Here is a 27,398-nt window from a genome sequence, read left to right on the forward strand (position 1 = left end):
TCTGGCCATGCTGAGGCCGAGTCCCACATGCAGCAACTAGAAGGATGTGCAACTATGACATACAACTATCTACTGGGGCTTTGGGGGAAAAATAAATTAATTAATTTAAAAAAATTTTTAAAAAAGGACTAGCCTCAGTCTAGTCTTCCCTCTTTCTAGATAAGACTTATTAAGATATCCAATCATAAAATGATCCTACTTCCTGAAAGCATCCAGAGTAAAGCCCCACTTGCTTAAACCCTCCCCAAAATCACCTAACACAAGCACAAATCCTACAATAAGTTCTTTCTAACCCCCTCTTACTGAGACATCCATGGTTCCCCATGGTTTGTGCTTCCTCCCTATAACAAGTAATAAACCCAACTTGCTCCTGGCAGTCTTTGGCTGGAGGGCATTTACAGTATGACAGCAGTGGGATAACGACCACATTTGTGGCTTAGATAATTGAGTAAAAGAGGGGACAGTGGAAAAGGAACGCATTTGTGGGGAAAGATGATGAAGTCAGTTTTGGAAAAACTGACTGAGATGTTTATGGGCCACCCCAGTGAAGGTGTTTGGCAGACAGTTAGATACGAGGGGCTGCAGTTCAGGAGATCCTGTCTTTCTCACTATGAGAGCTCTTTTTCCTAGGCCAAAGACCCAATGTGGGGATGACTCCAACTCCAAGTATATCAATCCCATTAAATGCTTGGGGACCAGGGAAATGATCAATGGATAGGAATCCATTGACTTGAGCCAGGACTTAATACCCTTGCAAGAGAGATTTCTCTCTTAATCTCTTGTTTAACAACTATCCCCCAAAGGGGTACAACTTTCCTAGAAGTACTGCAATGCCGGGTTGATGCATGGAGTGGACAGAGCTCCCATTCCATCTCCCTGTTCCAAAAACCAATGAATATGTTGTCCTCAGATAGAGGAAATATCAGATATTAAACTGATAAGAACAGATACTACACTTGATCTTAGCCAAAAGGCCAAGAATTGATACCCCCTGTATCAACTCCCCATCATCCCTTCCTGTCCCAAACCTTCCTCATTCAGGTCCACAAATACAGCATCTAAGCCCGTCCTTACAATCTTCAACATCCTCATCTCCCCAGAGACCAGGGTAATCCTCCCCAGTATCATACGTCTCCACAATCCAGGAAACTCAAGTTATCAAATTGGGTCTTTTTCTCTACTGAGGTTACTATCTTGTCTCCCAGTTCCTGGCAAAGCACTGGGTATTTGCACAGCCTCCTCCTCCATTAAGGGAAGCAGTGCCTCTTGCTGTCAGGTGGGGGCAGCGTTGCTCCCTGAGCAAACTAGCCTGACCTCTCTAGGCAGTTCATTTGTAAGTACGGTAGTCAACGAATGAATTGAGGCTGGAAAAACATCCTTCAAAAATGTAAAGAGATAAACTAATATATATTGAGTCCTACTTTGTGTCATGTACTCTGCTAGGCCATAGGGATACAATGATGATTTACACAGACATGATCTTGAACCTCAGGGACTTTACAGTGGGCAGGCAGGGTGGATCAGGCTTGGGGAGGGAGTGGTGGTAAGAAAACCAGCAAAGGAAGCAGAGCTCTTAACTATACTGATGATCTGGACTTTAGCCTAAATTCTAGGGAGGGGCACTGAAGGATTATGAGCTGAGACAGGAGACTCGACTGAATTTTCTATTTGCAAAGATCACTCCAGGTGAAAGGTGGAGAATGGATTAGAGGGGAGGCAACCAGAGTCAGGGAGCTGGGTTAAGTCTGTTGTAAAAACCTGGGTGTCAGTGGGCTGAATCAGGGTAGTGGCAGTGGAGGACTGGGACAACGGGGTGAAACAGGAGTGGGCTGAATTCCATTTTGGGAAAGTTGAGAAGTTTGTGGACCATCCTAGTGATAATGTTCATCCAGAAGGCAACTGGATGTATAGCTCTGAGGCTCAGGAAAAAGATGCTGTGCTGCAGTTATAGGCATAATGGTGATCATAATAATCATGGCAGAGCATAAGGGGGTCCAGGCAAAGGGAGAAAAAAGCAGGCCTAGCACAGCTGGAGGAATAGTAATATTTACGTAATGGGCCAGAAGATATACCTCAAAGGATCACTAAGAAGTTATCAGAAATACACGAGGGCCAGCCCCGTGGCTTAGCGGTTAAGTGCGCGCGCTCCACTGCTGGCGACCTGGGTTCGGATCCCAGGCGCGCACTGATGCACCGCTTCTCCGGCCATGCTGAGGGGGCGTCCCACATACAGCAACTAGAAGGACGTGCAGCTATGACATACAACTATCTACTGGGGCTTTGGGGGGCAAAAATAAATAAATAAATAAAATTAAAAAAACAAACAAACAAAAAAAAACCCGTCCCACTAGCATTTCCGCGGGCCAAACTGTTCTCCCTAACCTCTTAAATTGTGTCCCAAAACCTGAATCGGGGAGACAGATCTGAGGGCACATGCCCCCTGTCTCCCTGGAGATTGATTTCACAGAATAAAAGCTGATTTCTCCCCTCAAAGGTTGATTCCATAATTAATTGTCTGGTTTATGCTCATTGGGCAGAGAACTCAAATTTTGTGCGGTAACAATGTTAGCTGGAGGGAGGCATGGTGTTAAAATAGGGCTAACGCTGTCTAAAAGTTCCAATTTTGGAGTCAGACTTCCTGAGTTTAAATCTTGACTCAATGAATATTTCTTGAATGAATAAATGAATGGACCCATGAAAGGCAGCATACCCCAGGGGTAAGGCAGCATACCCCAGGGGTTGTTAAAGTATAATTTAAAAAAATTAAAACATGACTCATAAAAATACAAAATGAATGCAGGTCAAAGATTTTATTCAACCAATTAATTAATAAGAGAACAAATAAGATTCAAGATTGATTCAAAAGAGAATTTTAGGAAAGGATTATCAGTCAAGAATGCTGATATAGGGGGCTGGCCCAGTGGCGTAGTGGTTAAGTTCGCCTGTTCCACTTCGGTGGCCTGGGTTCACTGGTTTGGATCCTGGGCGCGGACCTACTTACCGCTCATCAAGCCATGCTGAGGCGGCATCCCACTTAGAGGAACTAGGACCTACACCCAGGACATACAACTATGTACTGGGGCTTTGGGGAGAAAAAAGAAGAGGAAGATTGACAACAGATGTTAGCTCAGGGCCAATCTTCCTCAAAAAAAAAAAAAAAAAGAATGCTGATGTGGCTTTGCTAATAGGTAGATATAAAACTGACTAATGTCATAGAAGGCAATCTTATACAATTGTAAAGTACCCAAGCAATAATAGGACATCAAACAAGGGTACACACCCCCTGGAAAATCAGATAATCCTCAAGCTGGGTGAGCCTGCTTTACATCAAAAGACACCTAGTAATCGTGCCTATTTCCAAGTTTTGGGTAATTTTCTTAATAGGGACAAAAGTAGAGACTGGATTTGAATAACAGCTCTGCCAAACTAGTTATGTATTCTTGAGTAAGTAACTTAACGTAAAACTCAGTTTTCTTATCTGTGAAATGGGGGATGGTAACAATAACAACTACTATTTTATTTTATTTTTTGGTGAGGAAGATTAGCCCTGCGCTAACATCTGTTGCCAATTCTCCTCTTTTTTGCTGAGGAAGATTGGCCCTGAGCTAACATCTATGCCCATCTTCCTCTACTTTATATGGGACGCCTCCACAGCACGGCTTGACAAGTGGTGCATTGGTCTGCACCCAGGATCCGAACCTGCAAACTCTGGGCTGTCAAAGCAGAGTGCGTGAACTTAACTGCTATGTCACTGGGCTGGCCCCAACAACTACTATTTTTTGAATTGAGGTAATATGTATAAAGCACTTAGTACAGTGTCTGGAAAGTGCCATAGAAAACACTTAAAAGATGTTAATATATTAACATTCAACATTCTCCACCAATTGTTTCACCTTGTTTTTCTCATTTCTTATTACTTGACATTCCAGCTTTTTTGCACCAGTCAAGCAGATATATTTACACACACACACACGTTTCATTTGACTACTACATTCTTTGCTTGTGGAACATCCCCTTTCTACCTTATTCAAAGGAAAAAAAATTTCAACATTTATTCCATGGATAATGAAATCTGCATTATTTCCACCAAATTTCAATCTCTCCCTGACATACATAAAATCTCTCCAGTTTTATTTTAAAAATCCTAACCACCACCTGTAATTTTACCTACAAATGAGTAAGCACAGTCCAGCGCTCCAGTCCTACCTGGAACACTCTACCTCACCTGGCTCTCTCCTCCATTTCCCAGAGTTCCGCCTAAACGTCACCCTTATCAGAGAGGCCCTCTCTGAGTGAAATGACAACTCCTCCAGACAAATCTTAGACATAAAAACGGTCTCTGGCCCTCCAAAGGGCCAGAGTACATAAGCAGATATAAAGTACATCAGTGGTATTAAAATTTCATGGAGGAGGATTAGAGAGGAAAATGTCTTTTTAAGCCTCCTGGGGAGGGGGAGACAACAATGAAAAAAGATTGAGAAACCGTACCCAGGAATCACTCTTATTTGTTTCCTGTGTATCAGCTTGTTCCCTGACTACCCTGAGAACAGTGTGTGATGACAGTAATAAATCACAGTGGTCAAAAGAGCAGGCTCTGGAATCAGACTGCTTGGATTTGCACCTTGGCTCTGATATTTCTTAGCTGGATAACATAGAGCAAGTTAACCTCTGCTGGCCTCAGGTTCCTCATCTAGAACGTTACCTTAATACCTTCCTCTAGGGTTGTAGTACTAGTAGGTGAGGTCACACAGAAGAGCGCATAGGAAGAGCTTAGTAAATATTTATGAAACGTGCACTACGTGTTTTCCACAAACGACTGGACTAATGCTGGTTGGTCTCAATAACAACAATCTATAGATGACTGGAACCACTTTGACAACCAGGAAAGAGTTGTAGGCTGCTCTGCAACAGCTCTTTACACCTAGGGTCCCTCATCTATTAAGAGGGGTAGTTATTGCACCCGCCTCTTGGGATTTAGAAGGACTAAAGTACTTGATTCATGTAGTGTGCTTAAAATAGTGCTCCACATCTTTGCTAACGTTAGCCCCGCTACAAGACAAGCTCCAAGGTCCCAACCAGACGAGACAGCAGGACATAGGTGGCCGGTCTGGAAAAATCAGACCCTGCCCTAAGACTCAAATGGAGCACCTACGGCCTAATGCACTTTCCCGAAACGGCTCCATGCAAGGCACCCACCCGAGCTCAGCCCGGGGCCCAGTACCTGAGTTGCCCCCCGCGCTGGGACCCTGAGCACCAGGCCCGGAATGCGCGCTGGGCGGCTGGTGCGGAACCGAGTCGACGCCGCTGGAGGGTTCAGGAGGTTCGGGATCCATAAAAGCGTACCCTGCACGTGCGTTTAGGGTGTGTGGGCAAGGAGGGCTCAAGGAAGGGTGTGGGGACAGGCGGCTGTGACCGAGACAGCTTCAGACCACGATCGGCGTGAAGCCCGGGCCCCAACGCGCTAGACTCAACGGAAAGCCGCAGCACAGACCCCGCTGCAAGCGATGCGCGCGTCTGCGTACTTCCCTCAGGCGCATGCGTACCTTTTTCGCGCCTCACCTTCTGCGGACGAGCACTCAATGGTCGCCCTCTCTACCCACAACTCCCCAGGCTCGCACGCCCTCTTCTTATGCGCGTGCGCGCGCCATAGTCCCGCCCCCCCCCCCCCAAATCCCGTGGGCCCCTGCGAGGTGCTATTTAAGTGTCTCGCTGTGACCCTTCGGCCTCATTTTTCTCCACTGTTTCTGGTAAGTGTGTGGTTTCTAGCATTAAAAAAGACCGGGTGACCGTGGTGCCTGCTGAGCCTCCCTGTGCTGCACCTATTTGGTTGGTGGGAGAGGGGTACGAGATCTTGGCCGAGGCCTCGAAGCAGCAGCGGGGCTTTGTGAAGGACAAGATGGCGATGGCGGGCCTGGGCGGTGGCCGTCTCTATGATGAAGCCTTTTCACAGACCTGTACTGAGCTCCGTGAGGATAAGAAACTCTGAGGAGACGGGCCGTGCACAGTCGAAGTCCGACGCAGTCGGAAAACGAGGCCTTGGCAAAGTATCCAATGCTGACCTAATGTCCTCTTGTCTGCAGGGTGCAGGCGCCGGATTTAACGCTGAAGCCTGGAAAAGAGGCCTCCTGTTAGAGTAAGTGCTTACAGCCATCCTCCACCACTGTTCTCCATTGTCGAGTGTGTGGATGTGCTATGGGATGTGCTACGGGGATGATTTTAGGAATGGAACTCTCTCTCTCTGATGGATGAGTGGAGAAAATGTAAGAATTCTGAGTAGCACCATCCGCAGCAAATGTTTGGGTTTTTTTTAGCTCTGAGCTGTTAAGGCGCTAACATGGGACGGTTAGGTTGTCGCATGTTAAAACTAAGTAAAGGGTGCTCTTGGTATTTTTCAGATGTGGTTCGGCTCGAAAGACGTTACAGGTTGGAGGATGGGACAAGACCTACTCCTGTGCGATTCAAGCATTACAGTGATGCTCCAGGTGGGTACACAATGGTTGATGCAGTTATGGATAACGGCACAGTGTCTCGATGGAACTTGCTCTTTGAAATTGTGCTGGCCACTCCATGATGAACGTAAAATGACAAGCATATGGCTGACCTTAAAAGTGATGTCATCTTACTACTGAGAAGTGGGCCGAGAGTACCGAGGGTCTTTGAATGGCTATTCTTAAGTACGTATAATGCTTTTCTTTTCTGTCTCCAGTATTTCGTCACCAATCCTGAGGAATTCAGCTGCTTCCCAGGGTGAATACAGGTAATTGTTCAAATGGATTGGGGTGTCATCTCTCCCGTGTTCCCCACAACCGGGAGAGCAAATGGTCAGTGGAGCAGTGTTGCCTTTTTGCTCCTTCCAGCTTGTTCTTGGAATGGTTTTCCTGGGGAGAGAGCAACCCAGCAGCACAGTTGGTTCTTGTGAGGGTGTGCTCTTCCCTCATCCACATGTCACTGTCAGATGATTTGAATTGATATGCTGATCCTCCATGAGGTATGACAGTTAATAGCATGTTAGAGTTCTGATGGCAGTTTCTATTAATGAAGAAATTTATTCCATACTAGTATCTTTTAATAACCATTTGCTCCCCTTTTGCAGGTCATCCAGATGATAAATTCATCTCACGGTAAGTTGCCTCTCCTGATACTGTGGTCAATTAGCATATATGTGAACTCATCCAAAGGATAACCTTGTCATCATGGGGTTTCTTTTTTTGTTACCAAAGCCCTGACTGCCTCTTATCTCTCCTAGATGCCCAGTGATCTGCCCCAGGTCGAACTCCTGGAAGGAGTTGAGAATGGTGAGTACTTGTAACCTTGCTGGTATTAGCTTGACCCAGAGTCTAGTGCCAGTGAGGAAAGCAAGCATCCCGTCTTAACCCCTGTTCTAGCGCCAGAGCCAGTAATGGTGAACCCACTGGGGCTAACTGGGAGAGAGGATGAGAACCTGTTCCATAAGGAACTGTCTGAGGTACAGCAAATGCCTGTTGGTAGCATTTGCTTAGCATTTCTTGGCCTGTCCACTAACCATAGCTAGAATAGCTTTGGCTGTTTTAGATATTTTGCTAATTACATGATTTTCTCATTCAGGAGCAGCTTGTTAATGTATACTACTGAAAAGCCTCCAGAATTAAAAGGTTAGTTGATTAATGTCTCTATGGTTTATGCCACCAAGTAGACAGTTTCTATGATGAAGCAAACTAGCTCACTATGACTTCACAATGAAAACACGTGAACACCTGAGAAACTGGAGAACACAGTAGGGGAGGTACCATGTGTAAGGAACTTTTGTCACCCACAGCTTTGTCTTTCCCTAGGTGCTGTTTCCAGTAGCCTGCTTATTTTCTCAGAGGTGAGTAATTACCATGTATTGGTGTATGTAGCTCACTGGGTAGAAACAAATGCCTTTTTAGGTCTATATATATGATGACTTACATGGAATCTCGTTCGGCTGATAACTTGCTGTTGAGACTCGGAAATCTGATTTTTCTAGGAATGGTGGCTTAAGTGGGAACAACTTTTAATGCAAGAGGTAAGCATTATTGATTCAGTCTTGTTTCTTTCAGGTCCAGCACCTTGTCTGAAGCCCAAGAATGATTTGAGGTACATAACCTTCACAGCACTATCTGGCTGCTATATAAAATTTGCCAGTTTTTGTGTGCATGCTACTTTGGTCTGGATAGCTGTTCAGAGACATTACTGGCTTAATGAACCACCATTACTGGCCATTCCTGAACCACCTGTGACAAATGCCCACTCACCAGTGATGAGTTCAATACCGCCCCAGTCTGATCACTGTGACTGAAAGGTATTCTCTGAGCTGTGAGCTTGCCGTGGAGTGAAGAGTGACAATAATAGGAAGTTTTTTGGACTAGCTGGCGGTTTCTGTGAAATGTGTTGAAACCTACATAGCCTATACAGATGTGCCTTTTCTCCAAGCAACAGGGACTCTTAGGGGTGGTTGAGAGACTTAATTCCTAATCATTCTTTTGCAGGGTGAGCATAAGCCATATTTCTGCTCAACTGCAGTCTGAAGTTAGAGGTAAGTGAATTCAGATGCAAGGTTGGGCCAAGTTAAAATTTCCCAGTGAAGAAACATTCACACGTCTTACCTCCTGTCCTAGTCCCAGAGCCTGTAAAGGTGAACCCACTGGGGCTAGCTGGAGGAGAAGAGGAAAGTTTGTTCCAGAAGGAACTGTCTGAGGGATCATAAGGGTTTCTAAACATGGGAAAGGGAAAAATAAATCACTTGTTAAAAAATGACTTGTATAATTTTTTCCAGGACTGAAGAAAGATCAAAGCACATAAAATGGTAAGTATTTGTTCATATATTGGTGTTTAGTATTTAATAGACTAACCATGATAAAAGTACCTGGAGGCCAGCCCTTTTAATGTTAACTGGTGTGGTGTAGCCCCTTATAAACTCATAGTACATATAGTCTTTCCCATCCAGTAAGAAAACTCACTTTTCTTTTTTCTGGCAGGAATCCAGCTCTTAGAAGACATCAAAAAGGGCATTTTCAAGTTATTTCTTATACAACCTAGCTGTTCAAATTGGTGTACAGCCATTTTAGCCTTTCTAAATAAAAGGAATTTTTTTTAACCTTCACTGTGGTTTGTGTGTTTGAGTGGGTCTAGCTGAGCAGAAGGAAATAGGCTAGGAGAATTTCCTGTTATTGGCTCTGCCCAATTTAGCCTGGCAGTTTGCCTACTGCTGGATTGTCTAGCCCAGGGAAACATGATTCAGGAAGCCTCACTATTAGACCTTGAAGGGGTTTTTCCCCCCCATATATACACTGCTAAAGGAGTCCTGTATGAGAAGGTGGCTGGGTTTGAGTGATCCTTCAGCAGGAGCCAATGAGGCATGGCAGTTAAGATCCCTTAGACTCAAAAGATTGTCAGATTTTGGTATTTTATTGTCCGTTTTCTGTACATGAAGTTCCAACATGGTTTCTGTGGAATCTAACTGCCTTTCTGTAAGATCAGGCCTACCACTGAACGTTAGAAATACTGTATCAGTACCCATTTGGGTATATGGTTTCTCCATGTAGTTTATTTCCAGTCATTGAGTGTAAAGTTTGCTACTACTGACTGGCCTCTCCTTAATTTTAGCTCTGCGTTTCAACCTCACTGTAGCTCCTTTTTTTTTTCTTTCTTTTGGGAGAAAGATTGGCCCTGAGCTAATAACATCTGTGCCCATCTTCCTCTTACTTTATATGAGACACCACCACAGCGTGGCTTGACAAGCAGTGCATAGGTCTGCCGCCAGGATCTGAACCTGTGACCCCTAGGCCACCAAAGCAGAGCACACAAACTTAACCGCTACACCACTGGTTAGGCCCCTTACTGTAGCAACTCTTAGCATTTCTGTTCCTCTAGCAAGACTGAGCCTCTATATTTATTTTTTCCTCTGGAATTCTCTGGGTTCTTCAATGTAGGTGACTCATTCAGGGCCCTGTTCAAAAATCAACGCTGAGAGGTCTACCTTGACCCATCAGTCATTGTATGTTGGTGTAAATAGACTAACTTGATTGAAATAGGCCTGCTTTCGTTTGTCTCCTTCCACTTGCTCTTTCCACGGGTAGCAGATTTATGTCATGTTTGCCTAGATAACTGCACCTTCTAGGACATCTGGCAGGAGTGCTCAGGTGAGCATTTGTTGAGTGAATAATACAACTTGCATTGAACGTCCATCTTGATCTACATGTACCGTTACATCTGAGTATATATTTAGCAAAGTGGAGTTGTTCAAACAAACGCAAATGGGTACTTGAGAATTTACAATCTCATACAAATAGGTTTCCTGTCCCCACACATACCCAATGCAGTGTTTTCAAGTCTCTGCTTTTTAATTGGTGCTGGGCAAGCTGGCTTTGGCTTTTGGGGTTGAATGGAGTGTATGGTTAAGGGCAGTGGCAAGGTGCAAGTGGGGGGAAAGTTGGTGGGTGTATGTGTATGGTTAGGTCCATGACTCAAACTTCAGAGCAGTTAAGTAGTTTCCTAGACCTGGAGTCTCAAATCTACGTGGTTAACATGCACACTAACCCCCACATACCCCAAACCACCTTGCAATTCTGATGTAAGTTCTCAGATAATGACCACCCTTACATTTCTCAAAATATTTGTGAGAATGGATACCGAATGATGATGAATTAAGGGATTTCCACATGTAGATTTTAGAATATACATCCTGTGTCAGAACTATAGTATAAGAAAGGCAACTTAACTGAAAGAAATGTATTTTTTGCTCATTAACTGGTACCCATACAGATCTGAGAATTGTCAACACAGTAATTACAGGCACGAGAATGGGAGGGTCAGTCCTGAAAGTGGATCTAGTAAGAAAGGACCCACCCAAGGACCCTGGGGAAGCACCAGCAATTTTTTTTTTTTTTTTTTTTTGGTGACGGAGACTGGCTCTGAGCTAACATCCATTACCAATCCTCCTCTTTTTGCTGAGGAAGATTGTACCTGAGCTAACATCTGTGCCCGTCTTCCTCTGTTTTGGATATGGGATGCTGCCACAGCATGACCTGACGAGTGGTGTGTAGGTCTGTGCCCAGAATCCGAACCTGTGAACCCCAGGCCACTGAAGCAGAGCATGCAAACTTAACCACTACACCACCAGTCCAGCCCCTACCAGCATTTTAAAGGTGGGAGGAACAGCAGAGGAGAAACCCAGAAAGAAGCACTGTAAGCAGTGGAGAACCTGCAGAGCGCTGATCTGGAAACAGGGAAGAGAACACCCACACACACACGAGATGAATCGTGTGATAAAGCCACAAAGAGGTCTGGTGGAACTGAGACAAAATAACTGCAAGCAGCTCACACTGCGCATTACCTCATCTCACCGTCTCACCAACACTGGGAGGCACGTGCCAGAAGCATCCTTGGATGGAGGAGGAAACGAGGCACAGAAAAGATAAGCAGGGCCGGCCCCGTGGCTTAGCGGTTAAGTGCGCGCGGTCCGCTGCTGGCGGCCCGGGTTCTGATCCCGGGTGCGCACCAACGGCACCGCTTCTCCGGCCATGCTGAGGCCGCGTCCCACATACAGCAACTAGAAGGATGTGCAGCTATGACATACAACTATCTACTGGGGCTTTGGGGAAAATAAATAAATAAATAAAAATTTTTTAAAAAAAGAAAAGATAAGCAACTTGCCCGTTGTCAAAAAGTTAGACTAGCAGGGGAGGATCAGTTGCCAAAGTGCCAGGGACTTAACCATTAGACCAGGCTGTTAGCTCTGGGAGTCTGGAGGCCACGGTGACTCTAACCCAGACCTGGGAAATGTAGCAAGGAGGTGATGGAAACAAAGCTAGACTGAGGCTGGCACAGGGGCCAGGCAGTCTCCACTGGAAGTGTTTGGTAGATAATGAAGCCTGCCTTCAACACTTTTCACCATTTGGCAAATGAGGAATTCAAATTAAGGCTCAAGTTATTGGCTCCTTAGGCTAAGAAATGAGAGTGGGACAATATGGAGAAATGGGGCAGAGTGCCAGGATGAGTGAGGCCCGGCTCCTCACGTTCCTTCTGTACAGCAGTGACTCAGATTACAACATCTCGGGCCGGCCCCATGGCTTAGTGGTTGGGTGAACGCACTCCGCTGCTGGCAGCCCTGGTTCGGATCCCAGGCGCGAACCGACGCACCGGCTTCTCCGGCCATGCTGAGGCCACATCCCACATACAGCAGCTAGAGGGATGTTCAGCTATGACATACGACTATCTACTGGACCTTTGGGGGGAAAAAATAAATAAATAAAATTAAAAAAAAAAAAAAAAAAGATTACAACATCTCTAGCCCAGACCTCTTCCCTAAGCTCCAGGTAGGTCCAGCCGCCCCTTGACCTCCCCATCTGATATCCAGCCAGACATTCAGACCCTTGATTCCTTGTCTTGTTCATGTCCACCCGTCCCCAAGTCTCTTCACTACAGTAAGTGGTAACAGTGCCAACAAGCTGCTCCGTTCCAAACCTAGCAATGTATTCACCAAGACCAAGGCCTTGCTCCTGCCTTTGTTAACTGCTTTTTGGTTACATTCTAGAAGAAGAGGAAGCAGCAAAATAAGACAAATAAGCCGACAAATAAGATTATTTGAAATATGATTCTCAACCAGGGGTGACTTTGCCGCCCTGGGGACATTTAGCAATGTCTGGGAACATTTTTGGTTGTCACAACTTTGGGGGGTTGGGGAGGTATACTACTGGTATCTCCTGGGTAGGGGCCAAGGATGTTGCTAAACACCCTACAATGCACAGGACAGCTCCCTGTCTCCCACTCCCCAAACAATGAATTATCCAGCCCAAAATGTCAATAGCACCGAGTTTCAGGCACCCTGACATATATGATAAATGCCGGCAGAGAACAAGAATCTGTGATGTGGTAAGAAAGGTGGTCAGGGAAGGCATTTCTTTTTTTGTTTTTTTGTTTTTTTGAGGAAGATTAGCCCTGAGCTAAAACTGTTGCCATTCTTCCTCTTTTTGCTGAGGAAGACTGGCCCTGGGCTAACATCTGTGCGCATCTTCCTCTACTTTATATGGGATGCCACCACAGCATGGCTTGATAAGCAGTGCGTAGGTCCGCGCCAGGGATCTGAGCCAGCAAACCCTGGGCCGCCAGGGCGGAGCATGCAAACTTAACCACTATGCCACCTGACCCACCCCAGGGAAGGCATTTCTGAGGAGGTAGCATTTGAGCTGAAACCTGAAACAGAAGATGGGGAGATCTGGAGGCAAAAGGGGCCAGGCTAGGGAATAGCAGATGGAATGAAATGGAGTGATTCAGAACGTATTTTGGAGGTAGAAGCAACAGGATTGGCTGATGGAGTGGATGTGGGGGTGAGGTGAAGGGAGCATAAAGGAAGTTCTGGTGGGAGCAGGAGGGAATCATTTTGGATATACAGTCATCCCTGGGTAACTGAGGGGAACTGGTTTCAGGAACCCCCACGGTTACACAAATCCGAGAATGCTCAAGTCCCTTATATGTATAAAATGGCTTAGTACAATGAATACAATCAGCCCTCTGTATCCGTGGATGCCAAAACTGCAGATACAGAGGGCCAACTGTATTGAGTTTGAGACACTTCCCAGACATCCAAGGAGAGAGTCAAGTGAGGGCAGTATGGCAAAGGGTTTAGGAATGTGGGCTCCAAAGCTAGGCTGCCTGGATTTGGAGTCTGTCTCTGCCACTTACAAGCTACGTGACCTTAAAAAAATCACTTGGGGGGGCTAGCCCCGTGGCATAGCAGTTAAGTGCGTGTGCTCTGCTGCTGGCGGCCCGGGTTTGGATCCCAGGTACACACCGATGCACCACTTGTCAGGCCATGCTGTGGCAGCATTCCATATAAAGTGGAGGAAGATGGGCACAGATGTTAGACCAGCGCCAGTCTTCCTCAGCAAAAAAAAAAGAGGAGGATTGGCATGGATGTTAGCTCAGGGCTGATCTTCCTCACAAAAAAAAAAAAAAATCACCTAGGGGCTGGCCCCATGGCGTAGTGGTTAAGTCTGGTGTGCTGCGCTTTGGCGGCCCAGTTCACAGGTTTGGATCCTGGGCGCAGACCTACACCACTCATGAAGCCATACTGTGGCAGCAACCCACACACAAAGTAGAGGAAGATTGGCACAGATGTTAGCTCAGGGCTAATCTTCCTAAAGCAAAAAAAAGTGGAAAATTGGCAACAGATGTTAGCTCAGAGTGAATGTTCCTCACCAAAAAAAAGAAAAAAAGAAAACCACCTAACCTGCTGTTCTTCCATTTCCCCATCTGCAAAAGAGCGAAGATGATGCTACCTACTTATCCTTTAAGGTTGTTAATACATATAAAGCACCTGGAATGGTGCCGGGCACCACTGACCAGTCAGGCTGGAGACAGGGAATCAGTTGTCACCAGGGGATGGATGGCAGGGAAACCGGGGGCACTGGATGAGATCATTTCAGCAGAGAGTGTAAATAGGAGTAGAAAATTTGAATTATAGAGAACCAGGGAGTTAATACAAATTGGCAAAGAGTATGGAGTTGGTAGCCAAGAGGCGAGTTGGTGCCTCTTTTCCAGGACCTGCCTAACTCCAACCCAGAGTTGCTGTGAAGGGAAGTGGGCCCAGGGTAGCCAGTCTTAAGTCCTGGAGTCAGGGATCTCTCTTGGACAGCCTTTGGATGGGCCTGCCCACAATGGCCCCCAGGACCTTCAGATCCTCTTCCTTCACTTGACGTGGCCTCTTTTTACGTGTTTGGATTCCTTCAGTCAGGTTCTCCTGTGTCTTTAGGGCTGTGGTTGTTAACCTGTAGGTTAGTGAGTGCCTTCAAGGGGCTTTAAGAATCTCCCTGGAAATTGTATGCTAAATTATGTAAGACAAATATACATTTATTTGGGGAAAGCCTTCAACAGATTCTCAAAAGATTTAGGGAATGCAATAAAAATTAAAAATCTCTTTATATGAACAGACATTTTTCCAAAGAAGATATACAGATCGCCAACAGGCATATGAAAAGATGTTCAACATCACTAATTATTAGGGAAATGCAAATCAAAACTACAATGAGATTTCACCTTACACCTGTTAGAATGGCTCTAATTACCAAGACAAAAAACAAATGTTGGTGGGGCCGGCCCAGTGGCATAGTGGTTAAGTTTGCGTGCCCTGCTTTGGCCGCCCAGGGTTCGAAAGTTTGGATCCCTGGGCACGGACCTACGCACCACTCATCAAGCCATGCTGTGGCGGCATCCCATATAAAGTAGAGGAAGATGGGCATGGACGTTAGCCCAGTGCCCATCTTCCTCAGCAAAAAGAGGAGGATTGGCAACAGATGTTAGCTCAGGGCTAATCTTCCTCACCAAAAAAAAACAAATGTTGCAGAGGAAGTGGAGAAAAGGGAACTCTCATACTCTGCTGGTGGGGATGCAAACTGGTGCAGCCACTCTGGAAAACAGTATGGAGATTTCTTTTTTTGTGTGTGGAAGATTAGCCCTGAGCTAACATCCAACGCCAATCCTTCCCTTTTTTTGCTGAGGAAGATTGGCCCTGGGCTAACATCCGTGCCCATCTTCCTCTACTTTATATGGGACGCCGCCACAGCATGGCTTGACAAATGGTGCATCGGTGTACGCCTGGGATCTGAACCTGCGAACCCTGGGCTGCCGCAGCGGAGCGTGCACACTTAACCGCTGTGCCACCGAGCCAGCCCCGTGGAGATTTCTCAAAAAATTAAAAATAGAAATACCATACAATCCAGCTATCTCACTACTGGTTATTTATCCAAAGAACTTGAAATCAACAATTCAGGGGTCGGCCCTGTGGTGTTAGCAGTTAAGTGCGAGCACTCCGCTGCTGGCGGCCTGGGTTCGGATCCCGGGTGTGCGCCAACATACCGCTTATCAGGCCATGCTGTGGCAGCATCCCATATAAAGTGGAGAAAGATGGGCACAGATGTTAGCCCAGGGCCAGTCTTCCTCAGCAAAAACAAGAGGAGGATTGGCGTGGATGTTAGCTCAGGGCTGATCTTCCTCGCAGACACACACACACTAAAATAAATAAATAAATAAATATTTTAAAAAAGAGAGAAATCAACAATTCAAAGAGATTTATGCACCCCTACGTTCATTGCAGCATTATGCACAATAGCCAAGACATGGAAGAAACCCAAATGCCCATCAACTGATGAATGATAAAGAAGATGTGCTGTATATATACAATGGAATACTACTGAGCCATAAAAAAGACAAAATTGTCTCCTTTGCAACAACATAGATGGACCTTGAGAGTATTATGTTAAGCAAAAATAAGCCAAAGACAAACACCACATGATTTCACTCATATGCGGAAGATAAACACATGGATAAAGAGAACAGATTAGTGGTTACCAGAGGAGAAGGGGGTTGGGGGATGGGTGAAAGGGGTAAAGGGGCACATATATATGGTAACAGATAAAAATTAGACTACTGGTGGTGAGCACGGTGCAATCTATACAGAAACTGATAAATAATAATGTACACCTGAAATTACACAATGTTATAAACCATTACGACCTCAATAAAATAATTGAAAAAATATATATAAACCTCTTCAGGTTGACTATGCATTTCTTCAACCCGCTTCATAGTGTGTTGGTTTTTAAGTTTATAACATCTTCCCCACGGCCTAGTGGTTAAGTTCAGTGCCCTCCGCTTCAGCAGCCTGGGTTCCGTTCCCAGGCACAGACTTACACTACTCATCAGCCATGCTGTGGCAGCAACCCACATACAAAATAGAGGAAGATTGGCACAGATGTTAGCTCATGGCAAATCTTCCTCAAGCAAAAAGAGGAAGACTGGCAACAGATGTTAGCTCAGGGTGAATCTTCCTTGGGAAAAAAAAAATCTTCTTAAGAAGAAAAAAAAAAAAAAAAAAAACACCAGAAAGTCTAAAATTGTCCAATCAATTTATAAATATAGAAGGAAGTATCATTAAAAAAAAAAGTTTAGAGTTAAAAAAGGGGTGTAAATTGGGGAGGAGGCTATTATAAGCCTTTGAACACTACTTGACAATTTGTATCAGTTTTATGAAAATAAAACATTAAATTACAAAGTTTAAATGTACCCACATGGAAAGAATATTCTTCCCTTGGCCTCACTTTACCTGTCATCAAAGCCAATGATCCTCTGTGAACTCTTCCACTTTTCTCCATCTCTGCCACCACAGCCACCTTCATCTTGCCTGGAGGATCACAGGAGCCTTCTCTCGATTTTCCCCAGAAGGCTGGAAACGTCATGAAGGCAAGGTCCATGTCTGATTTTGCTTATCATTGTAGAGTGTCTGCTAATAAGCATAGGCAAATGGACAAATGGCCTCCCAGAGAGCAAGTGTATTCCCAAGGTCTTGTGTGCCCCTTACTCTCAGCCTCCTGTACCCACACAGGAAGAGGCAGGGGTAACAGTAGAATGAGTGAGGAGCCACTCCCACTTGCCTTTGCTTCAGAGGAGGAACAGGGCTACTGCTGACTGCTGAGACCCCACTGGGGAGCTGCCCACCAAGAGATCTGTGCTCCGGGACCCTTGGCTGCAGCCTGGGCAGAAGGACTGAAGCCTGCTCAGCTGGGAGGCTGTGACCTGCCCCAGGTTGGGTCTGGCAGGATTTGGAGAAGGCTGGGGTTGAAAGAAACTGAATTTTGCTTTTGCCCTGTATTCGTTTTTTATTGCTGTTGTAACAAATTATCAGAAACTCAGTGGTTTAAAACGAAACAAATTTATGGGGCTGGCCCCATGGCTTAGCGGTTGGGTGAGCGCTGTCTGCTGCTGGCGCCCCGAATTCGGATCCCGGGCGCTCACCGATGCACCGATTCTCCAGCCACGCTGAGGCGGCGTCCCACATACGGCAACTAGAAGGATGTGCAACTATGACATACAACTACCTACTGGGGCTTTGGGGGAAAAGAAGAGGAGGATTGGCAATAGATGTTAGCTCAGAGTCTGTCTTCCTCAGCAAAAAGAGGAGGATTGGCATGGATGTTAGCTCAGGGCTGATTTTCCTCACACACAAAAAAACAAACAAACAAATTTATTATCTTACAGTTCCAGAGGTCAAAAGTCCAAAATGGGTTTCACCAGGGCTAAAGTCAAGCTGTGTCAGTAGAGCTGCATTCCTTTCTAGAGGCTCTAAGAAAGAATCTGTTTTCTTGTCTTTTCCAGCTTCTAGAGAGCCCACATCCCTTGGCTGGTGACCCTCTTCTTTCTTCAAAGCCAGCAATGGCTCATCAAATCTTTCTCATGCTGCAACACTCTGACACTGAGTCTCCTGTCTCCCTCTATCCCTTATAAGGACCTTTGTGATTATACCGGGCCCACCAGATAATCCAGGATAATCTCTCCTTCTCAAAATCCTTAATTTAATCATCGCTGCAAAGTACCTTTTGCCACTTAAGGTAACACTTTCAGAGGCTCTAAGAATCAGGACGTGGGCGTGTTTGTGGGGGCATTATTTTGCCGACCATACCCCCTTGATTCAGCCCCTCACTGGAGCCTCTGGTTTTACTTACAGAAACCTGTAGAAATCGCTTCTGTTTATTAACGTCAGGGACACGGTGCTGAGAACTTTGTGCTCTAAAATCATAGAGTATCAAAACTCTGCTAGTTGAAATCATATCCGTGAGAATGGAACGTCTCACTCTTGCCTAAACGACCTCAGCCATGCCAATGTGGTCGCTTTGACACAGAGACACTGCCTCTATTTCCAGCCCGAGAGTAGAGCTTCAGTTAACGAGGTTCCTAACAGAACGTTCCACATTTATATTAACATAGTTTCCAAGGAACTAGGACCTCAAATCCCTTCTCAGCCAGGGCCTGATATTAATCCCTTTCATCCAGCCGGGCTTTGCTTTGAGCCTATAAAAGAAATGCTTCATTTAAATTTTACCTACACAGGTCTCACCCACTCTCTCCCCGCGCTGGATCCTGGATTTAGGAATCAGGAACCTCCGAAACGTCTTTCTCAGCGCATCTTTTCCCCTTTGTGAAGGGCCGACGGTGGGTGATAGATGGTACAAACGGCAAGACGTAAGCGGAGTCGGGGTGGATGTTACAAACCAAGGGGGAGGCGCAGAAGGGAGCAGGGAGCCCCAGGATGCGAGGGGTAGGCAGTCATAAAGGCCAACCTTCACTGTCAGCTCTGGGCCGGGCGCACAGACTATGTGTCCTCAGTTTTCACAACCACCCCATAAGCGCGTGTCATTATTCCTCATTTAACAGAGGAGGGGCAGGAGCCTAGGCAACATGCCTCATGTCGTCAAGTCAGGAAGTGGCGAGCGGGGATCCCAACTCAGTCCTTTGGACCCCAAAGCCTGTGCTCGCAACCGCGGCCTCTGCAAATAAATGTCCCGGATGGGGCGCCGCCACCCGCCGCACCTGCAATCGATTGTCGGAGACCACCGCCCAGCCGCCCCTAGGGAGCGCCCAAAAGTCTTCAGGCTGCAAGCCTAACGCCACAGTCTGGGAGAAAAAGAGACCACGCGGGCGTTGAAACCACAGCTTGTGTGTGGACCAATGCCAAGCACGTAGAAAAGCGGAGGGGCGGGTTTATGCAAAACATACCGAATGTGAGCAGACAGGCGAAGCAGTAAAGAACTCTATTTAAGGTCTCTCTCCCAAAATATAGCTATTATTATGAAAGGAGAATAGTGAGGGAATGAGTTTAGGAAAGACTACATATTGAAAAATAGTCTAATCATTAGCCCTAAAAGTCACCACAAACGTAAAGCTATAGTAAGGGTAAGGCAGGCTGGGAGAGGGAAAGGGTAGGTATCGCTTCTCGGCCTTTTGGCTAAGATCAAGTGTAGTATCTGTTCTTATCAGTTTAATATCTGATACGTCCTCTATCCGAGGACAATATATTAAATGGATTTTTGGAATTAGGAGATGGAATAGGAGCTTGCTCCGTCCACTCCACGCATCGACCTGGTATTGCAGTACTTCCAGGAACGGTGCACCCCCTTCGGGGGAATAAATTATGGTTGAAAGTAAGATCTTAGTTCCTTTTACGTTCATGAAGTTCTTTGAAAAGATGTAAACTGCCTTTCAGAAGAAGCTGATGTTTCCATTTTTTTAGGTACCCGTTTTTCCGTTTGATAGGTTTTTTTTTTTAACAGGCTATGTCGTAGTCTGCGTTCGTGGGGTCTGTCGTTAGTAATCTAAAAGTTGAACTGTTGTGTGGGATACACAGGAGTGTAGTTTGTGTGGTTGGAATGTAGGAAAATACGCAGCTGAGAACAGCAGCGATTTTGACTGTTAGCTGTTAAAAACTCGTGTTTGCTTTTGTTTTCGTCTGATGCATTCTTCACCGCAGGACAGTTTAGTAAGAAAACTTTGGAAATGGAAACGGGAACAACAACTTCGTCTTCAACGCTCTGTGCATCGACTGGTAGTACTACTATACTTTCACGGACGGTGCACTCCTCTTCAGAGTCCTTATTTGGCGTAAGGAAGAGAGTGCTTGGTCCTTTTGTCTTTCTTGAGCTCTCGGTTTTCCCCTATGGTAAATGGGAGGCCACTGGTTTGGCCCCCTCAGCCTTAAACCCCAGGTGTGTCCCCAACTTTACAATGAGGGAGACTTTCCAACAGAGGAATGGTTGGACGTCTCACAAAATAAAGGAAAATACAATTATAGGATTTTACGGAAAGACGGAGTTTAGGTTTAATTTTTGTGTGTGTGTGTGAGGAAGATCAGCCCTGAGCTAACATCCATGCTAATCCTCCTCTAATTTTGCTGAGGAAGACCCGCCCTGAGCTAACATCTATTGCCAATCCTCCTCCTTTTTTTCCCCAAAGCCCCAGTAGATAGTTGTATGTCATACTTGCACATCCTCCTAGTTGCTGTATGTGGGCGCCCCCTCAGCATGGCCTGACAAGCGGTGCGTCGGTGCGCGCCCGGGATCGAACCCCAGGCCGCCAGTAATCCCAGGCCGCCAATAGCGGAGCGCGCGCGCTTAACCGCTAAGCCCCGGGCCGGCCACGGGGCCGGGCCGGTAAATAGCTTTTTGATAGGCTCAACACAAAGTAGGGCTGTGTGCAGAGAGGTCAGCATCAGCTCCGGACTGTGAAGGGGACCTAGGGTGCCGTTTCCTTGGTAATACAAGATTAAGATAAATGTGGAATGTTGTGCTCAGAACTCTACCGGCAGCTCTGCAGCTGAGTTAGAAACCAAAGCTGCTGCTTTGTGGAGGACTTAGATCCGCCAGGCAAGAGTGGGATGCTTCATTCTTACTGATATAATTTCAAACAGCAAAGTTTCTGATAGTCTCCGGTTCCAGAGAACACGACTTCTTAGTAAGAAAACAGTAGTCACTCAAGAAGGGGGCTGTTATAACATTTTAAAGTTGCAGCTTCTGCTTGGGAGAAATATGGTTTCTGTTACCTTTGCAGATTTTCACTCTCAGTTTGACCTAATTTTTACCATCACCAAACTTCCGATGTGAGGAAACAAAAACGACGCCCCACCTTCACTTTCCAAAAATGATCTGTTTGAAAGCCGTCGGTTTCATTTTCCCCGTCTTTCTTCATTTGTGTCTTTTAGACTCGAGGTTGAAGCCATGCGCCTCATGAGTGATTTGAATCGTGTCTGAAGTGGGCTCTTGTCTTGTACAGCAAACATTTTACATGATGCTTTGGAGGACGGACAGGACTAGGGCTGGCTCGACCTGGCATCGCGGTCCAGTTGGGAGGCGTTTCCCTCCAAGTATAAAATGGTCAAGTTACTCTTCAGATCTCCACTGTAAATCTGCAAGTATCTCCAGAGCTCGTTTTCGTAAAGCAAAACCAGCCGCAGCAAGCAGGGGATCTCTACTCGTCCGGCTCTTTAAGCGCCCAGAAACGGCGTTCGTCCGGATGGGTCTCGGCGCGCGCTGGTGACGCAGACGCTGCGCCGGAAGTGCGCGCCGTCCGCTCCCAGGCTCTGTTATGGCGGCTGCTGGGGCGCGCTGGAACCATGTGTGGGTCGGCACCGAGACTGGGATCCTGAAAGGTGGGTGGCGGGGCCGGGCGTCGGGAAGTGCGGGGGTCGCTCGCTCGCGGCCCCGACGCGACTGACGCCCGCGTCCCGCAGGGGTGAACCTTCAGCGCAAACAGGCGGCGAACTTCACGGCGACGGGACAGCCGCGGCGCGAGGAGGCGGTGAGCGCCCTGTGCTGGGGCGCCGGCGGCGAGACTCAGGTGAGTGGCCGCTGGCCGGGCCGGAGTTGGGGGGTCGGGGCGCGGCAGCCTCGCTCTCCTCGCCATCCTACTTTCTTCTGCCCGCAGATCCTGGTGGGCTGCGCCGACAGGACAGTGAGGCACTTCAGCACCGAGGAGGGCGTATTCCAGGGCCAGAGGCACTGTCCCGGAGGGGAGGGCACGTTCCGAGGCCTCGCCCAAGTCGACGGGTAAAACTGAGCCCCTCGCTGAACGCTCAGGTCGTAGGGAGAACGTTAAGGCTCCCACAGGACGGCCGAATAATGGCCATCAGCCCTTACGTGACACGGACCTGGGCTAGGTAACAGGAACCTGTGTCCTGTCTGCCTTCGTTTATTCCTATAACAAACGTTTATTGAACACCTACCGAGTTAAGGCGTTGGGCGAAATGCAAGAGCTGCAGATAAACTAGACAACCACAGTACCTGCCTTCATAGAGTTTGCATCTTCCAGCGTTTTTCTCCTGGCTCCATAACCTTTTGGGTGACTCTGAGCAAGTCATTTAATAGTTTAGAATTTGTTTTTAAATGGAGATTTAACCACCACCAAGGTGATGAAGCTCCCAAAGTAAAGGATAGGAAAGTGCGAGAGGTTAGGTTACTGGCCTAGCTTTCTTCCTAAGATGGAGAGAGAAGACTGTGAATGGGCTGCGTAGGTTTGGTGGTGTTAATTCTGACAGGTCAGGTCTAAAAGGCTCTGTGGGGCGGTTAAGTGCGTGCGCTCTGCTAGTGGTGGCGGCCTGGGTTCGGATCCTGGCGCGCAGGGACTCACCGCTTGTCCGGCCATGCTGAGGTGGTGTCCTACATACAGCAACTAGCAGGATGTGCAACTATGACATACAGCTATCTACTGGGGCTTTGGGGCAAAAAAAAAGAGGAGGATTGGCAATAGATGTTAGCTCAGAGCCGGTCAGAGCAAAAAGAGGAGGATTAGCATGGATGTTAGCTCAGGGCTGATCTTCCTCACAAAAAAATAAAAAATAAAAGGCTCTGTGGAGGTGAGATGTTTGAACTGGGCAGCGACGGATGGGCAGAATTTTGACAGGTGGAGGAAGGAGTAAGGGCATTCTAGAAAGGGCAGAGGCCAAGGATTGGTGTCAGGCTACAGGATACACTTCAGGGAAGATAAGCAGCATTTGGGGGTTGAAGCCGAGGCAGCATTTTAATACAGGATGGGCGAGGTAGGTTGGGATTAAATGTAAAGGGCTTCAAGTGGCAGGCTGAGAGATTTGCACTTTTGTTTTGTAGGTGGTGGGTCGTTATTGGATTTTGAGTGGGAAATGCTGTGGTCAGAGCTGTGAGCCTGTAGGATTGTGGAGGATGGATTGGAGAGAGAGCAGTGGGTGACTTGCCACAGCCCAGGCAAGCAATACCAAGGCTGAACCAAGGTGGGGAGGGTCGGCAGATGTGAGAAGGAGCATAGGCTCAGGCATACCCATCCCGGGGAGAGACTTGCTTGGGCTCAAGGGAGAGGTACTTTGAGGGAGAGATTGACATTTAGTATCTGGAACCCAGAATAGGGAACTCGAGAGAAGAAGCTGGTATTTAACTTGGGCCAGAGCCTAAATCCAGACCAGTCCCATTTCAGTCCTTTCAGAGCTACTGATCCTGACCTGTCATGACCAACTCAAGATTCAGAAAGACTGGCAGCAGGCCGGCCCAGTGGCGCAGCAGTTGAGTTCGCACGCTCCGCTTTGGTGGCCTGCGGTTCGCAGGTTGGGATCCCAGGTGTGCACCGACGCACCGCTTGTCAAGCCATGCTGTGGCGGCATCCCATATAAAGTAGAGGAAGATGGGCACGGATGTTAGCCCAGGGCCAGTCTTCCTCAGCAAAAAAAGAGGAGGATTAGCATCAGATGTTAGCTCAGGGCTAATCTTCCTCACAAAAAAAGAAAAAAAAAAAGACCAGCAGGGCCAGGGCCACCAGATGTAGCTGTGAAATAGCAAAGGCACTCTGCTCTTCAATATCACATACTTGATTTCCAGCCCTGGTTCTGGCATTTATAGCTGAGTGGGCAAATTTTTTAATTTCTCAGAGCTTCAGTTTCCTCACTTATAAAACTGGTAAACCATCACCCTGTTGAGGAAGTTACATGAGATAACAGACAGAGAACCTGGGAGCTGTCAAGCCCTGCCCAGACCATGTCACCTAGAGGCTTCCTTAGGAACAAGGCCAGTAGGAGGGAGTCTAGTTAATATGAATTTGGGGGTGGGTCGACTGGAGCCAAGAGAACACTTAAAAATGTTTTTTTTTTTTTTTTTTACCTAATTCTATCCTCTCTGCCTGCAGCACCCTCATCACATGTGTGGATTCTGGTATTCTTCGAGTCTGGCATGACAATGACAAAGAGGCATCCTCTGACCCAGTGAGGCTCCCCTGCCCTGATCCTGATGGTTGGGGAAGGCAGGGGGGACCAGGGTCGGAGCCAAATGAGGGCTTTGGGGGAGGAGGATTAAGGACTCTGGAACTGACTCTCATCTCCCATTCTTTTCAGCTCCTGGAACTGAGAGTGGGCCCTGGGGTGTGTAGGATGCGCCAAGACCCAGCACACCCCCACGTGGTTGCCACAGGTGGGAAGGAGAATGCTTTGAAGGTGTGGGACCTACAGGGGTCTGAGGAGCCTGTGTTCAGGGCCAAGAACGTGAGTGATGGGGTTAGGGAGTGGGCTGAGGCCACTGACTATGAGTCAGAGACCAAGTGGGCTTTAGGGCATGGTAATGGAGGGCTGAAGGAAGGGGCACACTGAGCACCCCACAACTCTGCCCCCATCTACCCCAGGTACGGAATGACTGGCTCGACCTGCGGGTTCCCATCTGGGACCAGGACATACAGTTCCTCCCTGCGTCACAGAAGCTTGTCACCTGCACAGGGTACCACCAGGTGAGGCACTATCCCATCCCTATCTCCTCCTGGGCTTATGCAGCCTCCTAGAGAAATAGCCTCCCTGTGCAGGTTCAGCCTCCGTCGTTTGGCACAGCCGCCCTTCTCACCATCCTTCTTCCATCCATCCCTGACCTCTCAGAGGAGGGAGCACTCCCCTGTCCATTCCAGCCCTGTGGCTGAGCCAGTGACCTTCTCGTATACTGCATTCTAAGATGGAGTTTCCTGAACTATGACTGTTCCCTTTCCTCCCACCTGGAAGAGGGGAGAGAAGAAGGGAGTGTTCTCTTCACAGTAGAAGCACACAGTGCAGGTGTCATGAGAGGACATTGGAATGGATGTCAAGAGAACCATTTTTGTCCTGATGTAGCTTCTGATTTGCTTTGGGACCCAGGCCTGATGCTCTCCTCTCTGGTCTCAGCTTCTCAACTTCACAGGAAGGGCCCAACTGGGACTGAGGATCTTTACAGTTGGTCTCATTTGAAGTCCTAAGACCCAGGCAGGACAGGGTCACTGTTTTGCCCTGTTGAGGCTAAACTTCTCTCCTTGAAATTCAGCACCCTCTGAAAATAGGCCTGACTTGCATTTTCATCGCAAGATGGGAGTATGGGGGAATGGAATGCTCACACATGCAGATGATGGGAATGCTGCCACCTCCCAACGTAGGGGACCTCTCCCCTCAGCCCTGTCCATTCATGCCCCTAAGCCCCTCTCCCCCAACCACAGCACTCTGAGAAGAGGGGTACATTTCAAATGAGAAAGTTTCTCTAAGTGGGTCATAACAAGAAAGCAGTGTCTGAAGGAGGGGGCGAAGATGTGGAGAAGCCAGAGTAGGCTATGTGGGGTGAGGGTACTCTTGTGATGCCTCAGTCTTCCTCCAGGTCCGTGTCTATGATCCAGCTTCCCCCCAGCGCCGACCAGTCCTGGAAGCCACCTATGGAGAGTACCCACTGACAGCCATGACCCTTACTCCTGGGGGCAAGTGAGTGTTTAGAGGGTGAAGAGTGGGGCTCAGGAAGGACTCCAGGAAGCTCCTGCTGACCCCACCTGCCTCTGCTCTCCTCCTCAGTTCGGTGATCGTGGGGAACACTCATGGACAGCTGGCAGAAATTGACCTTCGGCAAGGTGAGTGGACTAGGGAGCCTTGGGGGAGGGGAAAGGGTGGGAGGAAGGAAAGGATTCCCTCTGAGGGGGTGCAGTGGAGCGGTTGAGGTCTCATTCAGGTGCAGATTGCCTGGGTTCAAATCTTGGCTTCACCAAAAGCTGTATGACCTTGGACAAATTACTTCATCTCCCTGTGCCTTAGTAGTTCCTTCACCCATAAAATGAGATATAAATGGAGATACTAATGGTAACTCCTATCTCAGCATTATGTTGAGGATTAAATATTGAAACATAAAGTGATTGAACAGTAAACACTCAATAAATGGTTGTTGGCTGGTCAGCTAGCGGTGATATCTCCCCTCTTCTCCAGGGCGCCTAGTGGGCTGTCTGAAGGGGCTGGCGGGCAGTGTCCGAGGGTTGCAGTGCCACCCCTCAAAGCCCCTACTTGCCTCCTGTGGCTTGGACAGAGTCTTGAGGGTACACAGGATCCGGAACCCACGGGGCCTGGAGCATAAGGTAAGAGCCTGCTGCTTCCTGTTCCCTCCTTTCATGTTTCTATTTCAGCATGCTTGGCTCCTTAAGGCCCCACATCTTTTGCAGGTTTATCTCAAGTCTCAACTGAACTGCCTCCTCCTGTCAGGCAGGGATAACTGGGAGGTAAGCAGTTCGGTCTGAGAATGTGGGGCCCAAGGGCATAGATGTGATGATTTCCTTGTGGAGAGAAAAAGGAAGCAGCTGGAACACAGACCTGGAACTGTCCATCTACCTGCTGAGTTACTTAATTTCTCTGAGGGGTGTTAATAGTTATAGTCCCGACAGGGTTACTGCCAAGGGTGACAAAGGAGCATGGATGGGAATGGTTTCCGGGAGCAGGAAGTAAAAGGGGTGGTACCTGGAGAGATGATGTCCCAGCTAGAGCCTCCTTCCCTGTGAGTCTCTTACTGTGCCCCTGACTCCTAAGCTTTTCTCCCACTCACCAGGATGAGCCCCAAGAGCCTCAAGAACCCAACAAGGTGCCCCCAGAAGACACAGAGACAGATGAACTTTGGGCCTCCTTGGAGGCAGCTGCCAAGCGGAAGCTCCCTGATTTGGAGCAGACCCAAAGGGCACTCCAAACCAGACGGAGAAAGAAGAAGCGGCGTGGGTCCACTAGCCCCTGAAGGGCCTGTGCTCACTTTGTAAATAAAAAGCTCAACACCACTATGACCCTGAGCCTTTTGTGATGGGAGGAAGGA

The 27,398-nt window shown here is 47.5% G+C and overlaps 2 protein-coding genes, 1 long non-coding RNA gene and 10 other non-coding genes across 19 annotated transcripts in view; 11 read left to right on the forward strand and 2 right to left on the reverse strand.

Annotated features, from left to right (window-relative positions):
• Positions 1 to 5,453, reverse strand: part of SLC3A2 (solute carrier family 3 member 2) — a 29,038-nt gene extending 23,585 nt beyond the window's left edge. Inside the window, exon 1 of the mRNA XM_004437503.3 lies at positions 5,222 to 5,453. Within this exon, the coding sequence (XP_004437560.1) occupies positions 5,222 to 5,333 (112 nt within the window). The 5' untranslated portion in view covers positions 5,334 to 5,453. The remainder of the gene's footprint in view (positions 1 to 5,221) is intronic.
• On the reverse strand, positions 801 to 986 carry LOC147912542 (U2 spliceosomal RNA). Its single transcript, XR_015549799.1, has one exon. It is a non-coding gene; the product is annotated as a U2 spliceosomal RNA (small nuclear RNA).
• A 221-nt stretch (positions 5,454 to 5,674) lies between the features above and the next one.
• On the forward strand, positions 5,675 to 9,103 carry LOC106803002 (uncharacterized). Of its 6 annotated transcripts, none has more exons than XR_015549716.1 (11): positions 5,764 to 6,133; positions 6,396 to 6,482; positions 6,707 to 6,988; positions 7,094 to 7,121; positions 7,247 to 7,295; positions 7,585 to 7,631; positions 7,812 to 7,846; positions 8,061 to 8,097; positions 8,490 to 8,536; positions 8,777 to 8,806; positions 8,979 to 9,103. It is a non-coding gene; the product is annotated as an uncharacterized LOC106803002 (long non-coding RNA). The 6 variants fall into 6 exon arrangements; XR_015549718.1 differs by having other exon boundaries at positions 6,707 to 6,757; XR_015549715.1 differs by adding an exon at positions 5,675 to 5,747 and having other exon boundaries at positions 6,081 to 6,133; positions 6,707 to 7,295.
• LOC147912543 (small nucleolar RNA SNORD26) lies at positions 6,203 to 6,278 on the forward strand. The gene has a single exon (XR_015549807.1). It is a non-coding gene; the product is annotated as a small nucleolar RNA SNORD26 (small nucleolar RNA).
• On the forward strand, positions 6,563 to 6,634 carry LOC147912544 (small nucleolar RNA SNORD27). Its single transcript, XR_015549803.1, has one exon. It is a non-coding gene; the product is annotated as a small nucleolar RNA SNORD27 (small nucleolar RNA).
• On the forward strand, positions 6,951 to 7,025 carry LOC147912545 (small nucleolar RNA SNORD28). Its single transcript, XR_015549810.1, has one exon. It is a non-coding gene; the product is annotated as a small nucleolar RNA SNORD28 (small nucleolar RNA).
• On the forward strand, positions 7,342 to 7,469 carry LOC147912546 (small nucleolar RNA SNORD22). The gene has a single exon (XR_015549805.1). It is a non-coding gene; the product is annotated as a small nucleolar RNA SNORD22 (small nucleolar RNA).
• Positions 7,677 to 7,742, forward strand: LOC147912547 (small nucleolar RNA SNORD29). The gene has a single exon (XR_015549808.1). It is a non-coding gene; the product is annotated as a small nucleolar RNA SNORD29 (small nucleolar RNA).
• On the forward strand, positions 7,914 to 7,983 carry LOC147912548 (small nucleolar RNA SNORD30). Its single transcript, XR_015549806.1, has one exon. It is a non-coding gene; the product is annotated as a small nucleolar RNA SNORD30 (small nucleolar RNA).
• On the forward strand, positions 8,251 to 8,319 carry LOC147912549 (small nucleolar RNA SNORD31). The gene has a single exon (XR_015549802.1). It is a non-coding gene; the product is annotated as a small nucleolar RNA SNORD31 (small nucleolar RNA).
• Positions 8,577 to 8,702, forward strand: LOC147912550 (small nucleolar RNA SNORD22). Its single transcript, XR_015549804.1, has one exon. It is a non-coding gene; the product is annotated as a small nucleolar RNA SNORD22 (small nucleolar RNA).
• Positions 9,104 to 19,757: 10,654 nt separating the features above from the next.
• On the forward strand, positions 19,758 to 19,948 carry LOC147912551 (U2 spliceosomal RNA). The gene has a single exon (XR_015549819.1). It is a non-coding gene; the product is annotated as a U2 spliceosomal RNA (small nuclear RNA).
• A 1,921-nt stretch (positions 19,949 to 21,869) lies between these two features.
• WDR74 (WD repeat domain 74) lies at positions 21,870 to 27,369 on the forward strand. Of its 2 annotated transcripts, XM_004437501.3 has the most exons (11): positions 21,870 to 21,973; positions 22,055 to 22,161; positions 22,249 to 22,370; positions 24,469 to 24,544; positions 24,674 to 24,820; positions 24,958 to 25,059; positions 25,941 to 26,041; positions 26,129 to 26,184; positions 26,534 to 26,679; positions 26,764 to 26,820; positions 27,144 to 27,369. In XM_004437501.3, the coding sequence occupies exons 1-11, from the start codon at positions 21,910 to 21,912 to the stop codon at positions 27,321 to 27,323; spliced, it is 1,158 nt and encodes a 385-aa protein (XP_004437558.1). In that variant the 5' UTR covers positions 21,870 to 21,909; the 3' UTR covers positions 27,324 to 27,369. The 2 variants fall into 2 exon arrangements, with proteins under 2 accessions (XP_004437558.1, XP_087278886.1); XM_087422760.1 differs by lacking the exons at positions 21,870 to 21,973; positions 22,055 to 22,161 and having other exon boundaries at positions 22,364 to 22,480.
• The last annotated feature ends 29 nt before the right edge of the window (positions 27,370 to 27,398 follow it).

Source organism: Ceratotherium simum, chromosome 34, assembly GCF_057802395.1.
Source record: "Ceratotherium simum simum isolate JZ-2026a chromosome 34, ASM5780239v1, whole genome shotgun sequence".
In the NCBI taxonomy this organism is placed as follows: domain Eukaryota; kingdom Metazoa; phylum Chordata; class Mammalia; order Perissodactyla; family Rhinocerotidae; genus Ceratotherium; species Ceratotherium simum.